This window comes from Onychostruthus taczanowskii, unplaced genomic scaffold (assembly GCF_017590055.1).
Source record: "Onychostruthus taczanowskii isolate IOZ18803 unplaced genomic scaffold, ASM1759005v1 scaffold17, whole genome shotgun sequence".
Taxonomy (NCBI): Eukaryota; Metazoa; Chordata; class Aves; order Passeriformes; family Passeridae; genus Onychostruthus; species Onychostruthus taczanowskii.
In genome coordinates, this window is record NW_024498906.1 from 4,852,886 (window position 1) to 4,875,551 (window position 22,666).

The following is a 22,666-nucleotide window of genomic DNA, read 5'->3' on the forward strand; positions in this document are numbered from 1 at the left end:
TTATTAGATTAGATTTCTCCAGTCTCAACCTTCTGCAATAGCCCTTGAAAGAGTATGCAGCTGCTAGTATAAAAGTCAAGACATTTTCTGTGTTAGGAGATTATTCTCTGCTTTTATGAGAAGATGTGTATCTTTTAAACATTTGAAATCTGCTGCCAAGTACAGTTCGTAGTGTGAAGATAAATAATGTCATTAACCTAAAAAAAAAATCCCTTTAATGATTTGTGGCTATTCAGTGGGCTCAGCAATTTAAACTAACACTTCCTTAGAAAGACCACCACAGTTACTTAAAGTTCTAAGTCCAACAATAATTTCAAGACAATGTGGCAGCATTCTTTTATAAAGTGGGTCACTTGTGATTTCCTGAAAGCTTAGCCCAGTAATTTTCATATTCTTTTTATTGCTATGTCGGAGAAGAAATACAAAATGTGATTTGGGTTGTTAAAACCCAAATGGCATAACATTATTTCAATTTAGCAGGGACTGTCTAGGAATAAGGCATGCTTTGGAGGTCATTCTTAATTCCCTTGATTCCCAGTTGCTGTAAGCTGACAGATTTATACTTTGCCAGCCCATCATTTTGCCCTTTGTAATGGTGAAGGAAGAGATCAAGGAAATTCTGACTACAGAGTTTTTCTGTTCACTCCAGTTTTTGTTGTTTACTGCATCTTTTACTGCTGGGTATCAGCAAATTAAAGAGACTAGCACTTAGCTCATGTACTTTTTTATTTTACACATGCATAGTAAATATTTTCTTTCTAGAAATACCCAGAATATATGTAATTTGTCATTTTTAATTGAAGAGATGTTCAATAAATCCTAAAGCATGGGAAAACAGGGAAACACTCAATGCTAAAATGAGTGAGTGATGAGTGTATATGAACAATTTTACCAGTTATTAAAATGAAATCTTTCTGCCATCTTAAACATGAAACAATTCAGCATTTATTCATTTTCATTTTAACAAGCAGAAATAAGGAATAAAAGGTTAAGATGTTAAGAAGTAAATAAAGTAATAAAAAATAAACTTGCTTTTTTATTGTTGTTACTCTAAATATAAAAATCTTTCCTAAATTCAGGTCAAAATTTATCAACCAAACATGAATCTAAAAATCCTCTTCCATTTGTAGCAGAGAAGATGTACTCAGAATTATGCCACACATTAAAGATAAGATCAGAGTGCATTCTTGCTGATTGCATAGCACAGCCTGCAAGGAATGATGCACTGTAATGGATATTCCCTGCAAGGCTCAGCATATCCCTCCTCTTGATATCTCTTCTTTCCACACACAGTTACTAACTTCTAGGATCTTAAAGCACATTAGCATTTGATTGCAATTTTGGTGAGTTTATTCTCTTGTCCACTCTGCTGTATCACTCAAAATTTATTAGGCTGGTATTCAACATCAATTTTATGTTTACTGTAACACTTCCTAAAAATGTAGATGCAATTGTAAACAAAGCATTCACACTTTTGTAACTAATTGATTTGTTTGAAAGGTCAGAGATTGTTCAAAACAGCATTTTAGCAGAATTATTCAGGATTTTCCAAGTTTACCTTCCTAGAAGTCATGTGTCCAAACACTGAAGCTCGTGAGAGCTTGAAAAGATTTTATTACTGTGGTCTTTTCTGGTTCAGATTCCTAAGTGACTCATTATTCTTTGCTTATATTAAGTGACTCATTATTCTGTGAAAAAAGTGATGCTATTTGACAAATGTGTTTTTCTATGAAAATGGAATCTCTAGACAGGTTCTCAGAGAGATCAGTGCCTTCTTTTGATTTTTTGCCTAAACTGTAAAAATCTAAAGACATGGTGTCACATCCCTTGTGAAGGTTAATTATTAAATTTTATGAACTCCTTTCAGAAAGCCCTATTATTTCAGAATATATTCAAATAAGCTTTGATTATATTTTTCAACCTTTGAATAGGCATGACACTGGCAAATATTTTTGCTCAGGGTTTTTTTGTTAGTGTTTTTTTTTTTTTTTTTTTTCATTCTTTGAGGTTTTAATTTACCCTTTTTTTGTTTAGCTGTCAGAGAGTATTTCCACTCTCTTTCCAAGTCTGACCATATATAAATCAACAAATTATTTGGGTTTTTTATTTGTTAAATAACAAACATTATGTTATATTTATCTAGAGCAGTACTCAGCAGCAGACTTATGAGCTAGTGGCTTGAGAGTACATCTTTGGATCTATATGAGCTGTAATGAGTGAAGAAAATAGTTAGATTTCCAGAAAAAAAAACATTAATGTGAACTGTTGATATGTTTAAAGCTTTGTTTCTTTATCAGATTCCTGATAAAGAAGGTGAAGGGTAGCAAACCTGGAAAACAAATGTTTTTGGGAGCAATTAATTCCAAAAGGTCATCATTGCAAGAAAATAAATTATGAAGTCCTTGAGTTTTTATGTCTATGCTCTCATCCAAAGTGAGAGTTTATTTTGGTCAAGGTTATAGAGATGATTATCTGTATATCTCTCTTCGGAGACTTTGGTCAGTGCTTCAGCTTCTAGGAACAGAACAGGAATTCTCATCTTCTTGTAAACAATTTGCCTTCAAAAAAAGGGCAAGGGAAAACAAGAGAGATCTTTTCATCCTAAAACTGGTCTCTTCTGAGAGTTCTTCTAAGATCCTCAGATTTGGTTTCAGACTGGTGGTGAGGCAATAACTCTTTTCAGTAATCTGGCTCCTTGTCTTGCCTGTTTTGGTAATCAAACTGTGCTGAGAGTAGGATTACAAACTGAAGCCCTTTTGTTTCAGACAATATCACACAAGCATCATCTGTTGTTAGGGAGATAGTCATCCAGGGAACAGTCATCAAAGATAGCATGATGTCTCTACCAAATTCAAGCCCATAAAGACTGTTCTATTGAAAGCAGAATGGTCCCTTCCCATTTTATTTTAAGCTACACTAGCAGCTGCTGTAATACATAAAACAGCTAAATTATTTCAAAACAGCATTAATGAATTTAAATGAGACCTGCAATCTGCTCTTCTTCAGTCCAAACTTTCAACTACTTGGGATAAACAGGGACTACAATTTGAAGGATGTCATTCCTGTTATCTAAAAAAAACTCCCAGTGGGAATTACATATGTTCACGAATAGTGGAGAATTAGCCTTGTTGAGAAAACTGTAAACCAAATAATTCTAAACTAGCAACTAGTCAGAAGAAGGACTTTCTTGGCTGTAATACTGGTATTTTCCACAATGGGGAGACAAAATTATTAGCAAATTGGTGTGGATGATGAAGCAGAGAAGATAATATGTGGACATCATTGCAAAGCTGCCATTCAGTGTACAGTTTGGAGGAAAAGAGGCATGAAACATTCTAGCTAAGGTAAACCCAACAAACAAAATTTGATTTTGACAATATATTTTTTAATAACTCAGTAGGAAATACATTGGAAAAGAATTACTAAATTATTACAGTAAAGTTTTTTGAGCTTATTTTCATTGTTAGTATTGACATGTGCCAATACTTCTTATAACAGCAACAGCTTTAGGTACATGTCACAATCTCTGTTTCCTGTCTAAATACATGTTTAAATTGAGAGACATGGATTTGCTGGATGGACCACTTGGTGAATAAGGGCTTGATGACTGGATGGCCACACTCCAAGGCTGGCACCTTGATGTCCAAGTGACAAGTGGTGTCCTCAGGGGTGGGAACTGGGACTGACCGAGCTGTTCAACACCTTAGTTAGACACAGACAGTGGGACTGAGGGCACCCTCAGCAAGTTTGTCAGCCAGTGACACCAAACTGTGTTGTGTGGTCAGAGTGCTGAAGGGCAGGGATGCCATCCAGAGACACTCTGACAGGCTCGAGGAGTGGGTCTGTGCAAACCTACTGAAGTCCAACAAGGCCAAGCACAAAGTCCTGTCCCTTGATCATAGCAGCACAAATACATCCCAAGCACAAATACAGGCTGGGCAGAGAATGGATTGAAAGCTTCCCTGAAGAGAAGGACTTGGGGTTGTTGCTTGTTGAGAAGCTCAACATGAGCTGTTACTGTGTGCTTGCAGCCCAGAAAGCCAACTATCCTGGGCTGTATCAAGAAAAAGTGTGACCAGCAGGTCAGAGAAGGTGTTTCTATCTCTTTATTTTTACTTTTTAAAAGAAAAAAAACCCCATGACTTTGACGGAATTCTGATTTGGTTAGGTTCATGCTACTACAAAATTTCTTTAGGCTATGTTTATTGAAAAATATTTTCCCTCATCTGCTTACAAAATGAAAATACTGTGGACAATCAAACTGGAATTTAGTTTATTTAGTAAAACTCTTATTAAGCATACCCTTAAATTCAAGGTCTTTGCTCTGTTGGTTCAAATGCAGTCCTTTAAATTCAGAAACTGCTTCACAAGTACTGGATATTTGAGGAGAACTCTTTTTGTATGTATGGAGTCAGGATCTCTCGGCAAGTTAAAAATGTAATTCTCTTGTGCGGTGACTGTTTTATCTGAAGAGAAATACTTGTTTGTGAACTATACAGACAGTTTATTGCTGCCAGGATATTAATGCAAAATTAACATATGCATTGCCCAGTCCCCTAACTTGCTTTGCTGATGCAAATCTACACTCAGACATTGCAGTAAGTCAGGTTAGTCAGCAAGATAAGAGGATGGCATCATGAACTTTGCAAGCAAGTTAAACCAAAGGTTCAGTGAGTCCTAGCAGACCTAAGTGATGATGTCTGTAGCTCCGCTACCTACTTTCATCTCTTCTTTCTCTCCCACATCATCTGATGCTTCCTTGAAGATTGCTCACTTACAGCAGAAGCGAATAGCACGCCCACACAGTTCAGGGAAATAAATGTATGCTCAGTCCTGGCCCAAAGTCAGGTAGAGGCAAAAGTGGAAGTAGAACAACTCAGTAGATATTTTTCAAATGTAAAGTCAAATCAGGAAAACATTAGGAGTTAAAATCTAGGGAAGATTTATGTTCCTTCAATGTGTTTAAAAGACAAATATTTGATAAAGTAAGCATAAGGATGTACCTACATTATAATCTTCATGTTGGATCTGATTTGTTTTACTTTAACAAATCAATCTTGTCATCTACCTGTGACAACTGAAATTAAATTTCTTTTGGTGGACACCTGTCAAACTGCTGTAGAGTTTCATTATTTTAAGTCCCTTTGTTTAAAACTTGAAGAATCTGAATGGCATCTTGCATTGACTTCTACCATACCTTCTGTTTCATGCACTGCTAATTAGCCACTTCATTTATAGTGAGGTATTATAACCTGTCTTTCCTGCCTTTCACCCTCTCTTCAGAACTCTCTGCAAAGCTCCTAAATTACCGCACCACCACATTGATCCCAGCTGTCCTATCTTGGGAGATGCAACAGCAAAGAAAATACAACATTTGGAATTTCTTAACTAACACAAAATGCATATGCAAGGTGAAGGGAGCCATAGGCAGGGCGTGATGGAGCAAGACAACATTTTAAGACTCCTGTTTGACTGTGCAGTGTCTGCAGCAGTGCCCCAAGCCTCCATCTGCTCCTCCTCTGATTCTGCCGTATTTGTCCCTGTGCTGTTAGAGTTCTTTCTTGTTGCGGTGCGTTTTGAGGTGGCTGTCAGCCTTTGCAAGTCCTATAGTTTTTTTTTTTTTTTTTTTTTTTTTTTTTGTGAGGAGGGGGTGTCTTTGTCTTTTTCTTCAAACAAGTGGGTGTTTTAAACTCTGCTTTGGGGACTGCTGTCCTTGGAGCAGTTCCCTGTACTTCCAGACACAGGGTAGAAAAAATATGTCTTTTCTCGAATGTGATACTTTAGTTCTCCTACCTCCTGAATAGTGCTGCAAATCTCCAGTGTATGAGAATATACTTATATTTCTGTCAGGCTAGTCCTTCAAAAAGACCCTCAGTACAAGTCCTATCTCAGCTTATGATGCATGATGGAGGACAGAGTAAAAATAGTGTTAGGAATAAAGACCCTCTTGATTCAGTAGACCAAACTGAAATTTGGAAATAGATTTTCCTCAGTACATACACTCATCTACCTTGTGTAGTGGATAGTAAACTTCCATGATATTTTGGTGTTGTTGTAAAGAGCCTTCATTAACTCATGTGCAGCTACTCTACACAGGCCTGTGCAGTGCCATGTGTGCAGGTTGTGGAGGAATTGAGCCATGGGTTTAGGTTCCACTGCCTGGCCCTGAGAGTGGCCCCATGGGAGGTGCCCAGTGCCTGGGGCTGGGACTGCCCTGGTGCCACAGCTGCTCCTGGCTGGGACATGGGGCATGGGAGAAGAGGAGCCCTGCAACAGCCCCAGCCCATGGGAGCCTGCAGCCCTCATGGTGCCCCCGGTGACTCTGCTCAGAGCAGAAGACACTGCTTCACACAATTTGTTTACTGTTTGTAAAAAAAAAAAATGAAGTGCAGTAAGAGATTTAAAGATTATTTTTATGTTCCTTAGCCCTATACTTTCATATATGTTCCTCTAGGCTCTGTGTCGTAAAACTGAGAAGGAGGCAATGAGGATTTCTGTCATAATGCAAGCTGGGGTGCTCTGTTCGTCACTAAAACCATAGCTTCACCCTACATTAGCTATATAATTAACAAATTCTCCTGAAAAAAAGTAAAATGAATCCTGTGGCAGCAGCTCTCTGGCCACAGAGAGCAAGGCACACCTTTCCCAGGCATTGTCCTGGGAAAGGCTGTGAGAAGATCAGAGAAAAGAATGATAAACAATTTTTATCTTCACTTGCTGCTCCTGTTGTGAGCATGTGGAATGTGTTATGGAGATTTGTTTACCAAAGGGTGGTTTCTTAATTAACCAATAGTGATGGTGCTTAGATTGAAGGACCAGTTGGGTCCACCTGTATTGTAACTGTCAGTAAGGGCTATGAGGTTTTAATAAGTGTAGTACAATAAAGTAATTGATCAGCCTTCTAGAATCATAGAGTCAATACTAATTGACTCTAGTCAGGGGGCTACGATGACAGAGTCCTGTTTTCAAAAAAAAAAAAGGCGAGGTGTTGTTTTTGCAGGAAGCAGCCTTTTTACTAGTTGCCTGACCTGCAATAAGTAAACAATTGCGAACCCTTGATAGTTCATATCTAATTACATTGCTTTCATGAATCTGTGTGGGCATAAGATTTAGTGGCAGTGCTAAGAATAAGCTTTCCCCCCTCTTGGTAAGTAGGAGTCATAAGCTCCTCATCTACCTCTGCACTCTCTGGACAAAGTAGTTAGCATTGACAAGCCCTCAAATCAGTAGTATTGAAAGGGATGTATTCTGCCCTGGTAACACTGAACATGCAGAGACCTAACAATTGCTTAAAAGTAACCCTATAGGGTTTTTTGTCAGGGTAGACCGCATCTCCATTTCTCTGGTAATTGACCTCTGCTTTATCTACTACATGTTTCAGCATTTTTTTTGATATTCTGTTCTTTAAGTTTGCAAGAAAGACTAAAACTTGTATACATAATTAAACTAAGGGAATTACCTTGCCTGTCATACCTAAAAAGAACCCCTATCCTTGTAGCAAATTACTTTTTAGATATTGTAGACTGAAATATCTTGAAGTACTGCATATTCTTGTAAGATTTCATAAAAAATAAAAAGTTTCAGTGACTATCTGACAGCAGATGCAAAACCCAGAGTATACCAGAGAATGCTAAATGCTTATCATGACTTCTACTTTAAAAGCTGGAAATTGATTGACATGGGACAAAAGTACATTTAAAAAAATATTTATATTACAAATTTAAGTTCATAGAATCATTGAATGGTTTGGGTTGGAAAGGACCTTAAAGTTCATCCAGCCCTACCTTGTGCAAGGACACTTTACAGTGGACCAGGATGCTCCTGTCCAACCTGGCCTGCAACAGTTCCAGGATGGGCACTGACTGCTTCTCTGGGCAACCTGCTCCAGTGCCTCAGCACTCTTACAGTGAAGTTCAAGTTAGTTGATTGAGACAAGATAATAGTCAAATCTCTGTCAGTATCTAATGGCTTGTATATAATAGAGCTAAAAGCTTCTTGGAGAACAGCTAATACTTGTTCCATTAGAGCTGTGCTAAGATCCTCATTTGCTAAAACCTCAGAATTTTCTTATTACGCTTGTTTTCATTAACTGTTCATTTGCACATAATTACTGACAATGCATGCACATTAAACAGAAAATAGGCTTCTGTCCTAAATGGACAAACCTCAGTAAAGAATGTCATGTCTCCTTTAGCTGGGGCCCCGTTGTAGGCAATGATTGCAGCTATTAGGCATCACAAAACAGTAAAGTGTGCACAACTGTGAGCAGGATGTGTAAGGCAATGAATAACGGTCAATGGCTGGAGCAAGGATGTTACACCTGTATCATCTGTTTAAATGGGATCTAACACAGATCTCCGAGGCACCTCACTCTGAATTTTTACGTTCTCCCTATATTCTCCCCAGTGAGACTAAGGATGGCATTACTATGGGTGCATTTCAAGAATGATTGTCTCTTCTTGACACAATACCAGTAACTAAAAATCTTTAATTTAATAGATCTTTTATTTCTGTTTTTTTTAATCTCCTAAATCACATTTTATCATAAACCAATGACACTGATGTAATGAGTGTGTTTTCATCTCCTCTAAACCTTCCCTTCCCTTCCCTTCCCTTCCCTTCCCTTCCCTTTTTTTTTTTAAGCTCTACACACCATCATGAGCCACAATGCCATAGCAAATGAACCACACGTGTCTTTTAGATCCACCTCAGAATTTCTTATCCCAAAATGGTGGGCAAACATCAGCAATGGCAGTATTTATTTTAGGAATGCTTATTGCCGCCAAATAATGTTGAACAGGTGAAACTAAATCAGTATTTTTACCTGTTATGACTGTGCTGGCTGCTGAATGAATCCTCATAGTAGCATCATTTGTTCCAAAATGACACATTGTGGGCAGTGGCTGCTGCCAGTATTGGTGAACTGACCACTGTTTATGCTTTACACTCTTGCTCTCTCTCTTAAACAACTCTTCTATTCCTTGTTTGTTTGCTTATTTTGAAGAAGTGTTTTCCAGAATTGTGGACTTCATAGACATCCAGGTCTTATTTTCAGAGGAAGTTTCATACAATCAAAAGTATGGAATGAAACTATTTCACTGCTCAGTGGCAAGGTCAGCTGTACTCAGTCATTGTGTATAAATGTTAAATGTACTTTTTAAAAGATTTCTAGAGCCTAAAGATAAAGGTTTTACAATTACCCTGCTCTGTGCACATCTCAGGATGTCAACTTTATTTTAGGAAGTGTAGGCTGACTGGTATTCAGCTTCTAATCTACTATAATTGATAGATCTTTTCCTAGAGAACCAATACCTAGCCAGCTGTTATTCATCCTCCCTGCATTTGGTTGATTAGATCTTCTTAATTTGACAATTTACATTTGTTGCTCTGGAGTTTTATTAATTTTTTTTATATGATTTCTGTAGTCTGTCAGCATAATTTTCAATGCCGTCACTGACCTCAAACAGTTATAAAATTCATCCCACCTTGTTTAATCTGGAAATGTAACAATCAAAATATTTTTCCCATCATGTAAACAGTTAATAAATAATTCTGAGCTAACAACAGGAAGTGTAGAAGTCCATTTGGTATCTAGCCCCCTAGAATATTGGCCTTTGGTCATCCTGATGAAACAATGGGAGACTTTGATTACAGAATTGATTTTGGAAGCTCTAGTTCACCATTCTTCATGAGAATAATCTCATTTAACTAAATGTAAAAAGAAAATTAAAAAAAGAGAAAATAATGCAACCCCATAAACTTTTACTTCTGGTTTACTTAATACCTCTTATAACTCTTATTAATCTCCTGGTGTTGTAATCAATGAAGAATTAATAAGATTTGTGTGTGTGGTATGAAATTCACTGCCTGTGAAATAAATTTACCTTGCATCTGCATCCACTTCTAATCCCCCAATCGATGTGTGAACACAACAGCCCCAAACAACTGAGAGGCAGGAACAGACAGGTGACTGTCACTTCTTGTGGGTCAGAAGTAATCCAAAAAATACTGTGTTCCCAGTTCATTTACAGAGGCTGGGCTGGCTGCTATTGGGGAGGGAGTGATCATGTTCTTTCTCAGTGTGCCTCTGGGGAGTGTGTACTAGACTCCAAAACCCTGTGTAAATAATATAAGCATCAACTCTTGCTGCACATATTTTTAGAATGTACCAAAACTCTTCTATTTTAGACATCATTTTTCAAGGAAGTAAAACCTCAGCAGTATTATTCTAATATAGATTTTGTATTTATGATTTATTGGCATAATAGTAGTCATGTAGAGTCAGTAGAATAGATTCATGAGAAAACACACTTATGCTAAGTTTTGAATTCTGCAGAAACTAGATGCATTTCTGGTGAGCTTTTAAAGCTTCCTGGGGGTTTTCACAATAGGAGCTGATAAAATTTTATGGAATGCTCCACTTTTATGTTTAGAGTATGATGGGAATCATTCTACCCAGTACAACAGGGCAGAAATTAACAGAATAGTTTTGAATGAGCTACCTATAAACATTTGCTGCATTTATTTTACAAGTTAACATTTTGCTCATCACAGACTGTTCCTTTGAAAGCACACAATGTGTGGATGTGTTATGGAAGTACAGCACATGCCCAGGAAATGGAAGCATTATTTTGTAAGTCTTCTTGATTTGAAGGAGTTGAACCCACATGTCTCAAATGCCTCATCCAATTATTTTGATGACAGCAATCTCTATAATTTCTGGAGAAAACAAGGTGCTGTGCAGCTTTGCATGCTAAATCCAGGGGCCTGGAAAAAGATGCAAAAGGAGAGAAATTCTGGCTTAATAGTTTTAACACTTCCATAGGTCAGAAAGAGTCCCAGGTTACAGTATTTTCTCCTGTTATTCCTGATGTGCATTTCATCCATTTTGAATTATTGGCTTGGAATTCCAAGCTTGATCTACCACAGGTAAGACCAGAGTGATTCTCAGTCCATGAGTATTTGAAATTCCAGTTTTGAAAGGCTATATAAATATTTGTCATAGTGGAAGAAAATATTACTATTTTCCAGAGAAGTTATTTTTGAGAAGTTTTTTTTATTTTTGATTATTATTCTCAAATCAAGATTTTGGAGAGTGTCATTATAATATCTCCCAGCTATGAAAATTGATAGTAGCATACTAAATATACTGCATACTAAATATACTGACCTGATAGTTGTGATACTTAGCTTGTGACCTGAATATATGTAAATCTTTGCTTGATTTCTATGTTCCACTGTTACAGTTTGAAATTTTAATTTTGGAACAGCTATTGTTAATTATCAGGATGTTGCAGCATTCAGGTCAGATATTATGTATTTCATGAGTTCTCATTAGTAATACATGAATGGTAAACTGGATGCTCTGCCTCTTCTATAGCCATCTAAGAGCTTCCTCTTAGTGTCAAAACATAAAATGCAGCTTTTAATAAACAGTACTGTTCAGCAGCTTAAAACTGTAAATGTCTGTTTGTGAGGGAGTTAAATACAATAGTTATTTAGGCTAGCCACACTGCTTTGTGATCTTGGGTCTCAGTACAGGCTGAGATTTCAGCTGAAGGTAAGCCATAGCCATAGATCCGCTACTTTCCACTGAAGCAGTGAAAGTTTCTCCTGTGTTGGGATTATTAGGAAGCTGGCTGGTGCTAGGGCAGTGAAATTGCAAGCAGAGTTTGACTAGAAATTAAAGGCATTAAGATATGCGTGTCAAAAACTAGCTAAACAAAGCAATGTGATCAAATGAGATGAAAATGAAGCAGGGCTAAGGAATGCCGTCCCAGATGGCAGTTTCAAAGTTATCTTGTTCAGTGCAGCTAAATGCTCTACAGTTTTAACAGGGATAAGTTTTAGTCCTATTTGCAATCCTTTCTTCTTTTAGCACTTCTACTTTTCTTCATAATAATAGATCAGGACTTAGGAAATTGTGATGTGATTGTCAGTATTGCAGAAAAGCTGACTTACATTGATGGGGTGCAGAACAGATCAGAAAGAGCTGCTCTTCTGTACCCACCACTGGTGGTAGTACATGGCATCAATGCTTGAATTCTTTACAAACCAATTAAATAGTGATAATATTTGTAGAAATTGCTCTGCTTTAAATTATGGTACACAGGGTAATGTATCAAAATGGTAAAGCTGCCTTATCCTTTGTACACATATTTCTCTTCAGCTTCTTGTTCATATTCAAAAGGCAGATTCATCATATGGACTTGTCTTTGTCAGGCAGCAACTTTCCTGTGAAATCTCACTCACATACTGAATTGCTGCTACTCAAATGTTTTTATATGCGATCTTATAGTCTGCTGACATCTTAAAAGAGTTCTATCATAGATAATTGATAAAATAGTGAACTTCTAAAGTGTTTTATAATTATTTCTGTAAACACAAAACAGTTTTCAATCTATGAATTTTCAAAGGGAAGCAACAACACTTCTCAGGTTATAGTATTAAAGTGGGATAAATTTTCTCCCGTTTGAAATGAGCAGGTTTGGGACAGACATTGGTGAATAGTTGTTCTGGATGTCAGACTCTTTTGAGGAGCAAGGTGTCAGGTTGTGGTGAAGGTGGACTGTCCAGCCCGAAGAGTGACACTGGCGTAGCCCATGCCCTCACCCATGGGGTGCAGTGTCCCAGTCTTTGAACATGGCGTGTGGTTATGGGGTCTGTCAACAGCATCTGGCATCGCAGTGGTGAGCCATGGCCAGGGGCTCTAGCCAGGAGCAGAAGATGACATGAGAGAGGGCTGGAGGTAGCATGTGTGCAAGGAATCCATGCTGGGATGGGCTGCCCGAGTGTTGGCAGAATCCAGGTGGGGCCAGAGGTGGAGCTGGAGCCCAGCAGTCCTGCAGTGTCACAGAGGCAGGGACTGACATCCCCAGAATGAGCTTGTCCCTGGCCCAGCGGGGGAGGTCTCAGGGTAGGTTGGGCAGGGACACTCAGGCCCACTACTGATCTCAGGACCTGACAACAGGTTGTCAAAATCTGGTTTGAAGAAGTGTAAAGGGCTTGTCAGTTAGTCTGTGAGAGAGAGGGGATAAATGAAACACTTGTTTCTCCCTTTTCACAGCTCTAAAGTGCAGAGGGAGCTCATATAGTATGAAGTGTAATGTAAAATTACAGACAACTTCCTTAACATCTCAAATGGCAGGATAGGGCAAGCATTAAATTAGAAACAGGTCATGTGTAAGGCTCTCAGATTACCTTGTGTTAGCAAACTTGTGTTTCAAGTATCAGCTGTGGAAAACCATTGATGTTGGTGTGATGTAAACTGATAACCTGAGTGATGGTAAGGGGGGGTTATTATTTTGTGTATAAACATTCTGTCACAATATCCACAGTGGAGCTTCATCCTCCACATCCTCTGTCCTTCATCTTGAGTGAAAATATCTTTCTCATTAGTGACTCAGATGGATACTGATAGATACTGATGCCTTAAGTTGTAGCTTTCATATTTTCTAGATTCTGTACTGCATTAGTGCGCAACCTTGGGCTTCATATGAAGTTTAGCAAGTTCTCTTCACAGTCTAGTCAGACAAAACAATCCTTTTACAGCCTGAAAACCAAGGAAACCATTGTAGCTTTCAGCCCAAAAGGTATAAACAATGGAGAATTGAGGAGAACAGTCTGTAACGATGGGACTTAATAACCTGAAGCTGTAATTGGACAATTGGCCCCAGTGTGTAAATGGACCAAAATTTATGAAAGTGTAAAAACTCATGACCTGGAGTCCAATTTGGGTCCATCTTGGGTGGAGCCATGGCCAGGCTCTTGTACTATCCAAGTTATATTCTTTGAAGACCTTTTAATAAATACCTACTTTAATCCTTTAACACTGTCTAGCCTCTGTTCTAGGTAACCTCTAATAGTATTCTAGGTACCTCTTTAGGTTACCTAGAATACTATTAATACTATTCAGGGAATTTTTGGAAATAAATTATTCTTGTAATGTTTATTGATAGGCAAAATACTTAAAAACTTCTGTTACTGTCTGGAAAAGAACTTGCTTATTTTATCAAGTAAGTTTTCAGAAAATTTTATGAAGACTGAACTTTTAAAAAAATGCTTTTATTGTAACATAAGCTCGAAATTACAGTTAGTTTAACTTACATCTAGCAAAATTATTTTTCAAACATATTACGTTGTTGTACAACTGCTACTATTCATAAATTAGAAAATGCAAGTACTGATATAGGAAACTAGAGAATCCAGCTGTTCTGCCATGGTTTTGGTGCAAATGGCTAGTCTTTGAAAACTTGCCATAAAAAGGAGTTTGAATTCCACAAACCCATAAAGTGAATGTACTTAGACTGGAAAAGGGGTAATATAGCCTCAATTGTTAAAAAGGGAAATAGAGAAGACCTTGGAAACTATAGGGTGGTCAGTCTCACCCTGGTGCCTGGCAAGATCTTGGAGCAAATCCATCTGGAATCTATGCTAAGGCACATGGAAAATAGGGAGGTGATTGCTGACAGCTAACATGGCTTCACTAAGGGCAAATCATGCCTAACAAATGTGAGGGTCTTCTGTGGCAGGTTTACAGTGGTGGTGGATGGGGGAAGAACAGTTGATGTCCTCTACCTGGACCTGTGCAAAGCATTGGACACTGTCCGATGTGACATCCTTGTCTCTGAAGTGGGGAGACATTAATTTGATGGGTGGACCAGTCAGTGGATAAAGAATTGCCTGCATGATCTCATTGAAAGAGCTGTGGTCAATGGCTTGATGTCCAAGTGGGGACAGTGACAGGTGGCATTCCCTGGGGGTTTGGTACTGGGACCAGTATTGTTTAACATCTTCATCACTGACATGGACATATCAGCGAGTTTAAGGTCCCTTCCAACTCAAACCATTCTGTAATTTTATGTTTCTGTTATTCTACTGCTGTTGTAAATATTTCACGAGCTCATTTCGTTGCCTGAAAACACAAACATAATTATCCAACACAATTATACTTGCAGTATTAAAACCTTGTCAGTTTAGGCAGAGGTGGAATTTCATCTCTACTCAAGAACAAGGCCACTAACCCTCAAAAAGCAAAGATACAGAGTGGTCAAGGAGCCAACACTAGAGCAGATAAGTGGTGTTAGATATCTTGCATCCCAAAATCAGGCCATAAGTTGATTGAGTGATGGTCACCAGTGCACACAGATTTGAAAGGAAGGCCTTTTTCTTTATTTGGAAGGGAAACATTTCAAAATCACAGTAATATATTTGATTTTTTTTCTCTTTACCTGACTTTATGTGTTTAAGACTATAAAAAGGGATAACTGCTTTATTTATTATCTTCTACATCTCCCTTTAGAAGTTATATAACACAGCAATCATCTTCCAACTATCTTTGTTTAAACATTGCTGTTGAGCTAAACTTTCTGATTATTGCCTGTAAGTTTGCTGCCAGGTTGCTATAATGTTTTTTCTTTGCTGTGCAGAAAAAGAAATTATGTTTTCAAATTTTTCATTAATCCATTGACCTAATTTGCATCATGGGAACACATTTCCTATGTATCCTACTAGATGTGTTGGAAACCTATGTTAGTCCATATTTTTTGTTGAAAAAAACCTTTCCTTAGTTTCGGATTCTTATTTCTTTATGATCATGAGTTGTGAACTATTATCTACTTCTAATAACAGTACAAGATTGTTTTAAACTTAGACTGATGTATTTTTTATCTCAAGTAAAGGCTCCTAGAGGCTTCTCTCTATCCTTTGTTCCCTTACCCTGATAGTAAATTACTCACTGCCTCACTATCCAAGTATTTTCTTTCCTGCTCTATTTGCATCAGTACTCCTGACTGACTGAGCCACCTTGGTGAATTATCTGGGACTGCAAAGGGCACCTTGCTGACCTGCATCCCACAAGGTCCTGTGAGAGCATTGGAAAGAGACCATCATCTCCCTTTTGTATGCCTTTGCTGAGTCTGTACTTCCTCTTTTTATCCCCTGCAGTTCCCCAAAATATGTTTTGTGTAGTTTTCAGCTATGTTCAGATATTATTTCAGTCTGTGGTTCAGAAGGACAAGACATCCAACTGTTTCTTCAAAACAGGTTCCTCAAGCAAATGACATGTTAAATTTCAGGTACCTGCAATCTGCTACAATGTATTTGTTTCATAATAGAAAAAGAACAATCCAGAAATCTTATTCATTACATAGTACAAAAAAACCCGCACTTAGTGAGATGTTTAGAAACACATTAAACAATCTAAGCAGTATGCAAAATATGAATGTTTCCTAGTACATGTTCTGTTCAAATATTATTAACATTACTTTTTTACATAAGACTAAGAAAATAAATATTCAGCCCATATCAGGATTTTTTTTCATTGTAGAATCATTTAAAATTCCTTTATGTGTTTAAGTGGTGCATGTTTCTTAATGGAAACTTTTGGGAAAAGTAGATTATATTTTCATATACAGAAATACATGGAATAATCTTAAATTTCTCCAGATAAATGGCCTTGCTTACTATACCTTGTATGATGGGTAGAGTCAATAAAAAGTATCTTTAAAGGAAGGCAATAAAGAGTATCAGGTTTAATAGGGAAAGTCATAATGCAGTTGGTTGGAAACCTCTCCAAAGGTTCCATTAAATTCCTATTCACAATGTGCTCTGCAGGACAGGTGGCACATTGGCTTTTTCTTATCTCAGTTTAAAATACTGTCACCATTCCTTCAACCCTTACTGCTTGCTTAATCTTTTTTTTTTTTTTTTTTTATTTTTTTTTTTTTTTTTTTTTTTTTTTTTCATGAACCACAACATGCTTGAACTTAAGAATGCTACTTAGCATGGAGGAACGGGGATGATTTGGAAGGCAAATGCAGTAGCTTATTGGCTTCCTGTTGCTTTTGGCTGGTTTTTCATGAGTTCTCTGTAATTTGATTGCTGAACCCTTTTGTTTATTGGGACTCTGGAAAGGACTAATTTTATGGAGTTTTGTGTTTGAAACAGGTACATTTCTTTTTGCTACCATTTTAAGAATTACTAGGGTTGTCTTACTGTTCTAGATCAGCTCATGACAATGCATTGACACATTTATGAAATCACATTGATTCTAATTTTAGTTTTTCCTTGCATTTTAGGAATTTAAAGCTTTTTTTCTTTTTCTCTAAGATGTTTGAATTGTGTTCTGGACATACCAAACTGTCCTTTACGCCTTGTGAGATCTAATATCATTCTGTTCCGGGATTTGTAAAGAACTACCACATAAAAAGAGAATATTACTGAACAGGCGTTTTTGTCATTACTGCAGGACAGTCGTGAAATATCTTGCAAATTTCGGAGGATGTTGCAATATTCTTTTGTTTTTTTTCTTTTTCTTTGAAGGGCATATGATGGAGAAAGATAATGCAGCAGTTTTTAACATATTTTTTAAAAAAACATTCTTCAAAGTTAGAAAAGCAGTATGAAAAGAAAAATTATTTTCAACTAACTAGTCAACAGGTATCAGCTAGCAGTTATAGGCTAACTGAGAATCATCCCCTTAAAGTTATTTTAAGGGACTGAGTCCATGGAAAATTTCTTACTTCAGTTAATTTTGATTAAGTATTGGGAAAGGCCCATAATAAGTACAATAAGGAAATCAACATTTTCTTTCTATTTCCCTGTCTTATCAGGAACTGCCTTACTATAGTTAATTTAATGTCTGCTGAGCTGTTTTGGGAAGCATGTGTCTATGTGTATGCATTTTCCTCACAGTGAATATTTATTACAATTGAAGAGAAAAAAGCATTCTTGGCATTTTCCCAAAGAATGTTAGTCTTGTTATACAGCTGTATTTCTATTTCTGTCTCAGCTGGAAAATTAGATACTTTCTGATGCAAATGCTGTGCTATGGCATTTTTGTGTCAAGCAGTGACACCTTCTACAAAAAAGAATTTTTCAAAAAGTTATTCATATGCCCAGTTAAAATTTGAGTGCAATACATTTCTGCAGAAATATTTAACATTTTTTCAGTGCTTTGCTTCACACAAACAACCCACTACTGAAAATTTGAAGTTGTAAATACTGCTTAAAGATGAAAAAACATTTAATCTTTGGTATTGTATAAAGAGAAAGCTGCCAAAAATCCCTGATTCTAAAAGACTTTCTTAGTCTACTGTTTAGCCTTGGAGTATAGCAACCTTATACCCAAAGGGTATGTAAAACATGTTAAAATAGATTCAGCTTAAAAAACAGCAATTAAGTTTATAACTACCATACATTGTGTTGGCTTTTTAGTGGAAGTAACTGAAAATCAGGAAAAAGAACGACCATAAAAATGACTTTTGTAGATGTATATGTAAACTGTCTAACTATTGCTTAAAGAAACAGCAGACTTATTCTGCTTGTTAAAATCGGAATTTCTTAATGTTATTTTAAAAAATAAATAAATTCCAGCTAAGCGACTAGTAAAATAGTCTCTTCGTTAAAAAATTCATTGCTGAAAGAAGGCTATTTCCAATGCATGAGATATCACACTCTACTTAGTGTTAAGAATCTGACTTCTCAGAATTATGCCTTTTATTTTGTTTTCTATTTAAAGCTACCTGAATATGTTACAGTGTCTAGGCCTCGGGCATACTCATTGCAGTAGTGAAGGCATTTCCTGTTGACTTTGTTGGCTTGTTGTGAGATTCCCCTTGGGATGTTCCTTTTATATTTTCTTCTGACTTGCTTATTTTGTTTTCACAACCAATTTCACAAGGGTGACATTCTAGAATAGTCAATTTCTGAGGCATTTACCCGGAACAAGGGACAAGAGATGTTAAATATCTGTTTTGAATCACTCATATGAATAACCTGAGGCAGATTTCCCAACCACCCAGACAACTTCCAGAGCTGTGAGGCACCAGCTCCAGTAAACTGATCTTTACTTCTTTGCATTTTCTTTGGTTGAGCATTTGGTTTTTAAAATGTAGGGAAGACCAGAAATAGTTCTCCTCCTTCACGAAAAGGAGTGTAAACAGAAGAGAAGGTTTGGAAGGCTCTGGGGAGAGCCTATGTGAGATCTGATTTGCTGCTTATATTGCTGTAAGGAGGCAGTGGCTGCTGTTGGGAGTCATCCCTCCCTTCTTTTTTCCCTTTGGCAGTAAGTTCTTCCTGGTATTTTCAAAGACAGCAGCAGACTTTACTTTCTAGGGATTTATCACAAATCATGTAGGCAGGAGCCAGTTTAGCTTATGCCTTTAAGTTAGACCTGAATCTCTGAGAATAAATGCAAATGAGAATGTCTTCCGTGGTGATATGTTTAAAACGCAATTCCTGTTATATTATTATAATAATATTCCCCTTATTGACTTGACAACTTAAATTAGTGCTATATGCATGGACCAAGAGAAGATTTTCATTTACTGAACAGTTTCTTATTGATATTATTGCATTTACTGAGGCTTGCTTTGATAGAATCAATCTTTATAGCTGCTCCACAGCTTCCCTACACAAATATCTATAAATACAAATAAATACATGCATACACATACATATGCAAATATATGTATATATTTGCATTTATTCACAGTGATCAGCAATATTATCTTTTGATATGTGGTCAAAAAGGATGTGTTTGGATATGCTTTCACAGTCAGAACCTATTTACTGGATTTGTAATTGCGTAGTAAGATCCTGTGGTTCTTTGGGCAATATTTATTAGGCTCACACAGAGCAAGGAGCTGACTCTTGCTAGTTCCCTGGAGGCTGAAGATATCAGCTTCAGGATTTCCTGCGGCATCAGTTAGTGCAGTGACTGAGAAATGAGATTTTGATTTCAGAAAGCTTGACTAAGGTCTGCAGTAAAATGTGGCATAAGACATTGTGGTATCTACTCACTGTGCTCCTGGAAAATTAACCTTTATTGCTAGCTTCTAAATTCCTTAAGATCTGTATTATTTATAACTGCCAGTGGTCATGCTACTTTGTTAAATTTTAAAGTTAACTAAAAATGTTAGTATTACACATAATTTACCTCCTAGCAATCCCATATTTAATATTTAATTTCTAAGTTGCCTAAATTTTCTGAAGTAGAATGTGAATGTACGCAAGTGAGTCTTTCACTGTGTTTCAAGAATGCTGAAGCTTGTTAAAGACCGAGAATGAACAAACATTTTTGTATTTCTCTGTGAGTACAAATATTGTTATAAAAATAAGATATACAAACTTGTCAAAATATATTATCTCACTTCCTCATCTTTATTAAATACATAGTAATGAATGTAGTAGATTTGTGCTTAGTTCTGAAATGTCATGAAATGTAAAGCTTTAATATGTATTATACATGAAGTCATAATTTTTTAAGCAATTCTTCCCATAATGTCCTTTTTTATACCCCTGATGTTTCGTATTTCTAACCTGTTCTCTTCTAAAATGAAGATATTTTAAGATACTGCTTTCAAAAAATGTCTTGGGTACTCAGTAACCTGATTATCAATGAAAGTGCAAAAGATTCGTTGTCACTTTAGAACTCAAAACTTGCACTATGTGGCACCTTCTGAGACTTTTTCAGTTGCTGTCCAGTGCTGTGATTAATGGAGGTGAATATCAAAACCACATTGGTTTAGTCTGGGTCTTAGTTATAATATTAAAGAACCATTGATCCCAGACCTTTCTCGTCCCCCTTAGACAAGAATATTTTTGTGTAAGCTACTCTAATGAATATAGATAGCATAGATAGGCAGCTGTCTAGCTTGAACAGGCAGATTTGTCCTCTTTTCCTCTTTCAACACACTGAAATATTAGATATTAGCCCTACCAACCTATTTTGAAGAAAGTTGATAATCATCATGTGTAGATGACGTTAATTCCTCTTACTTAGATGAGGAATTAACAAAATGTTTAGTCCCTGCTTTCACCACCAGTTCATACCACTTAATACCCAGAGTAAATAAATAGAAATGCAAATCTTTTATTCACATGTTGGAGGTGAAGGCTAAAGCACAGTCTGTGCTCTGCTTAACTCCATTCAAATTAACATTCACTTCTGATTTAGTGCAGTGAACATGTTAGTTTGAACTTGCATGGGAACTTGCTAGCCTAAAAGGAAGTTGCAAGTGTCTATGCTGGTTACTTTGATGTTCTCTTATTTCCCCCTTTCTCTGTTCCCAAGAAGATGATCAGATTTTTTTTTCAATCAGACGTTCATTTTATTGTCAATCTTCTGCTCAGTTTGTGGTATTAATAAATGAGAGCAAAACTAATGAAGAAGGGCATTATTTTCTTTTTCATGTTGGTGGGTGGAAAAGGTTGTATGATAAAAAGAAATAAATAGTTATTTCATGAGATTTGTTATAAAGTTTTAACAGGGACCTCATGAATTTTCAATATGTAGACACAGTTGTAGCTTAAGTTCCAGGGTTAAATATAGTGTGTGCATGTGTTTGTTTTATAATGATTTTGTTTTGCATACTTTTTAAAAGAAAGAATAAAACATTTTTAGTGCTTTAAATTCCTCACAAAAGCTGTATTAGCTTTTCCACAATGTCAGTATTATGATTATTTACTTCGAGGTTGTTTCAGCACCAATGTACAACCAGTGTTTCTTTCTATTTTTTTTTTTTTTTTTTGGTACTCCAGGAAGCAGCCACGGAAAGACAGAAGATGAAAGCTCCTATTCCCAACTTGATTCTCTTGTATGCTACTCTGACTCAGAGCTTGAAGGTTGTAACCAAAAGGGGATCAGGTAAGTAAAACTTTATCTCTGTGGTTACAATGTGGCTTGGAAAGAAGTGTTTAATGTTTGCAAGCATACACCAGGATGTTGTTATGGCGGTTTGGAATACAGTTAAGAGGATTTCAAATTCTGGAGCAAGAAGAGTTGGCAGCTTCTATATATTTTGACTATTGTTTTATGTGGACTTAATGAAAAAAATAAGATGTGTAATGTGAAATGACTATAAACTTTCACCTGCTGAAGGAAAGTTATTCCCAGAACTTTTTAACTTACTTAAAAGACTACATTGCAGTCAGTGATGTTGAGTTTGTTGTTGGGTTACCGGATTTATCTGTTTTACTATATACTTTGGAAAATGAAGATCATAGAGTTTGGGTTTAAGCAACAACAAATAGATCAAACACATTAAATTTAATAACCATGAAAAGTGAACAGCAAAATGTGTTTTTGAAAGGGATACCTAATATGTGGTTGAAGACTTTAATTCAGCAAAGAAAAATAGTTGGTATTCACAGTTGGGTAGTTTTGGATTAATTTTTTTCTCTGTCACCCTGAAATTTTAATTTTATTCTCTTTGGCTTTTTACTGGGTAATGAAAAAAATAGGATTCTATGTCTGCAACCTATCTTGCTATACTGCACTAAAGCAAGCTAAATCCTTAATGAAAGCCTTAATTCCTTGTTGGTGGATTAACGAAAATCTTAATCCCATGTTGATTGAATTAGTTAATTGGGTTTGTTGTTAGTTGTGCATTTCTTTTTGGCAGTGGAGTGTTTTAGGTAGCTTTTGTTGTGCTGTTTCAGAAGTCTGTCTCTGATTTATTTTTGTCTTTTGGTTGGTAGTAGTTGTAAACTGGTGCTTGGGGAGAACACAACTCTTTATGCATTTTTGGCAACATCTTAAATTGTACCTTGCATTTTCAATGGATTATCTTTCTAACAACAAAATGAAACAGATTATGTCTCCAATATTTTAGTAGCTGGAAATGTTGATGTAGGGAAGGCAAGCATGGAGTACTACTACAAA

General features: G+C 36.6%; 1 protein-coding gene across 1 annotated transcript in view; it reads left to right on the forward strand.

The window, feature by feature from the left end:
• Positions 1-21,567: 21,567 nt before the first annotated feature.
• IL1RAPL1 (interleukin 1 receptor accessory protein like 1) overlaps positions 21,568-22,666 on the forward strand; it is a 583,023-nt gene continuing 581,924 nt past the window's right edge. Inside the window, exon 1 of the mRNA XM_041399893.1 lies at positions 21,568-21,649. Within this exon, the coding sequence (XP_041255827.1) occupies positions 21,568-21,649 (82 nt within the window). The remainder of the gene's footprint in view (positions 21,650-22,666) is intronic.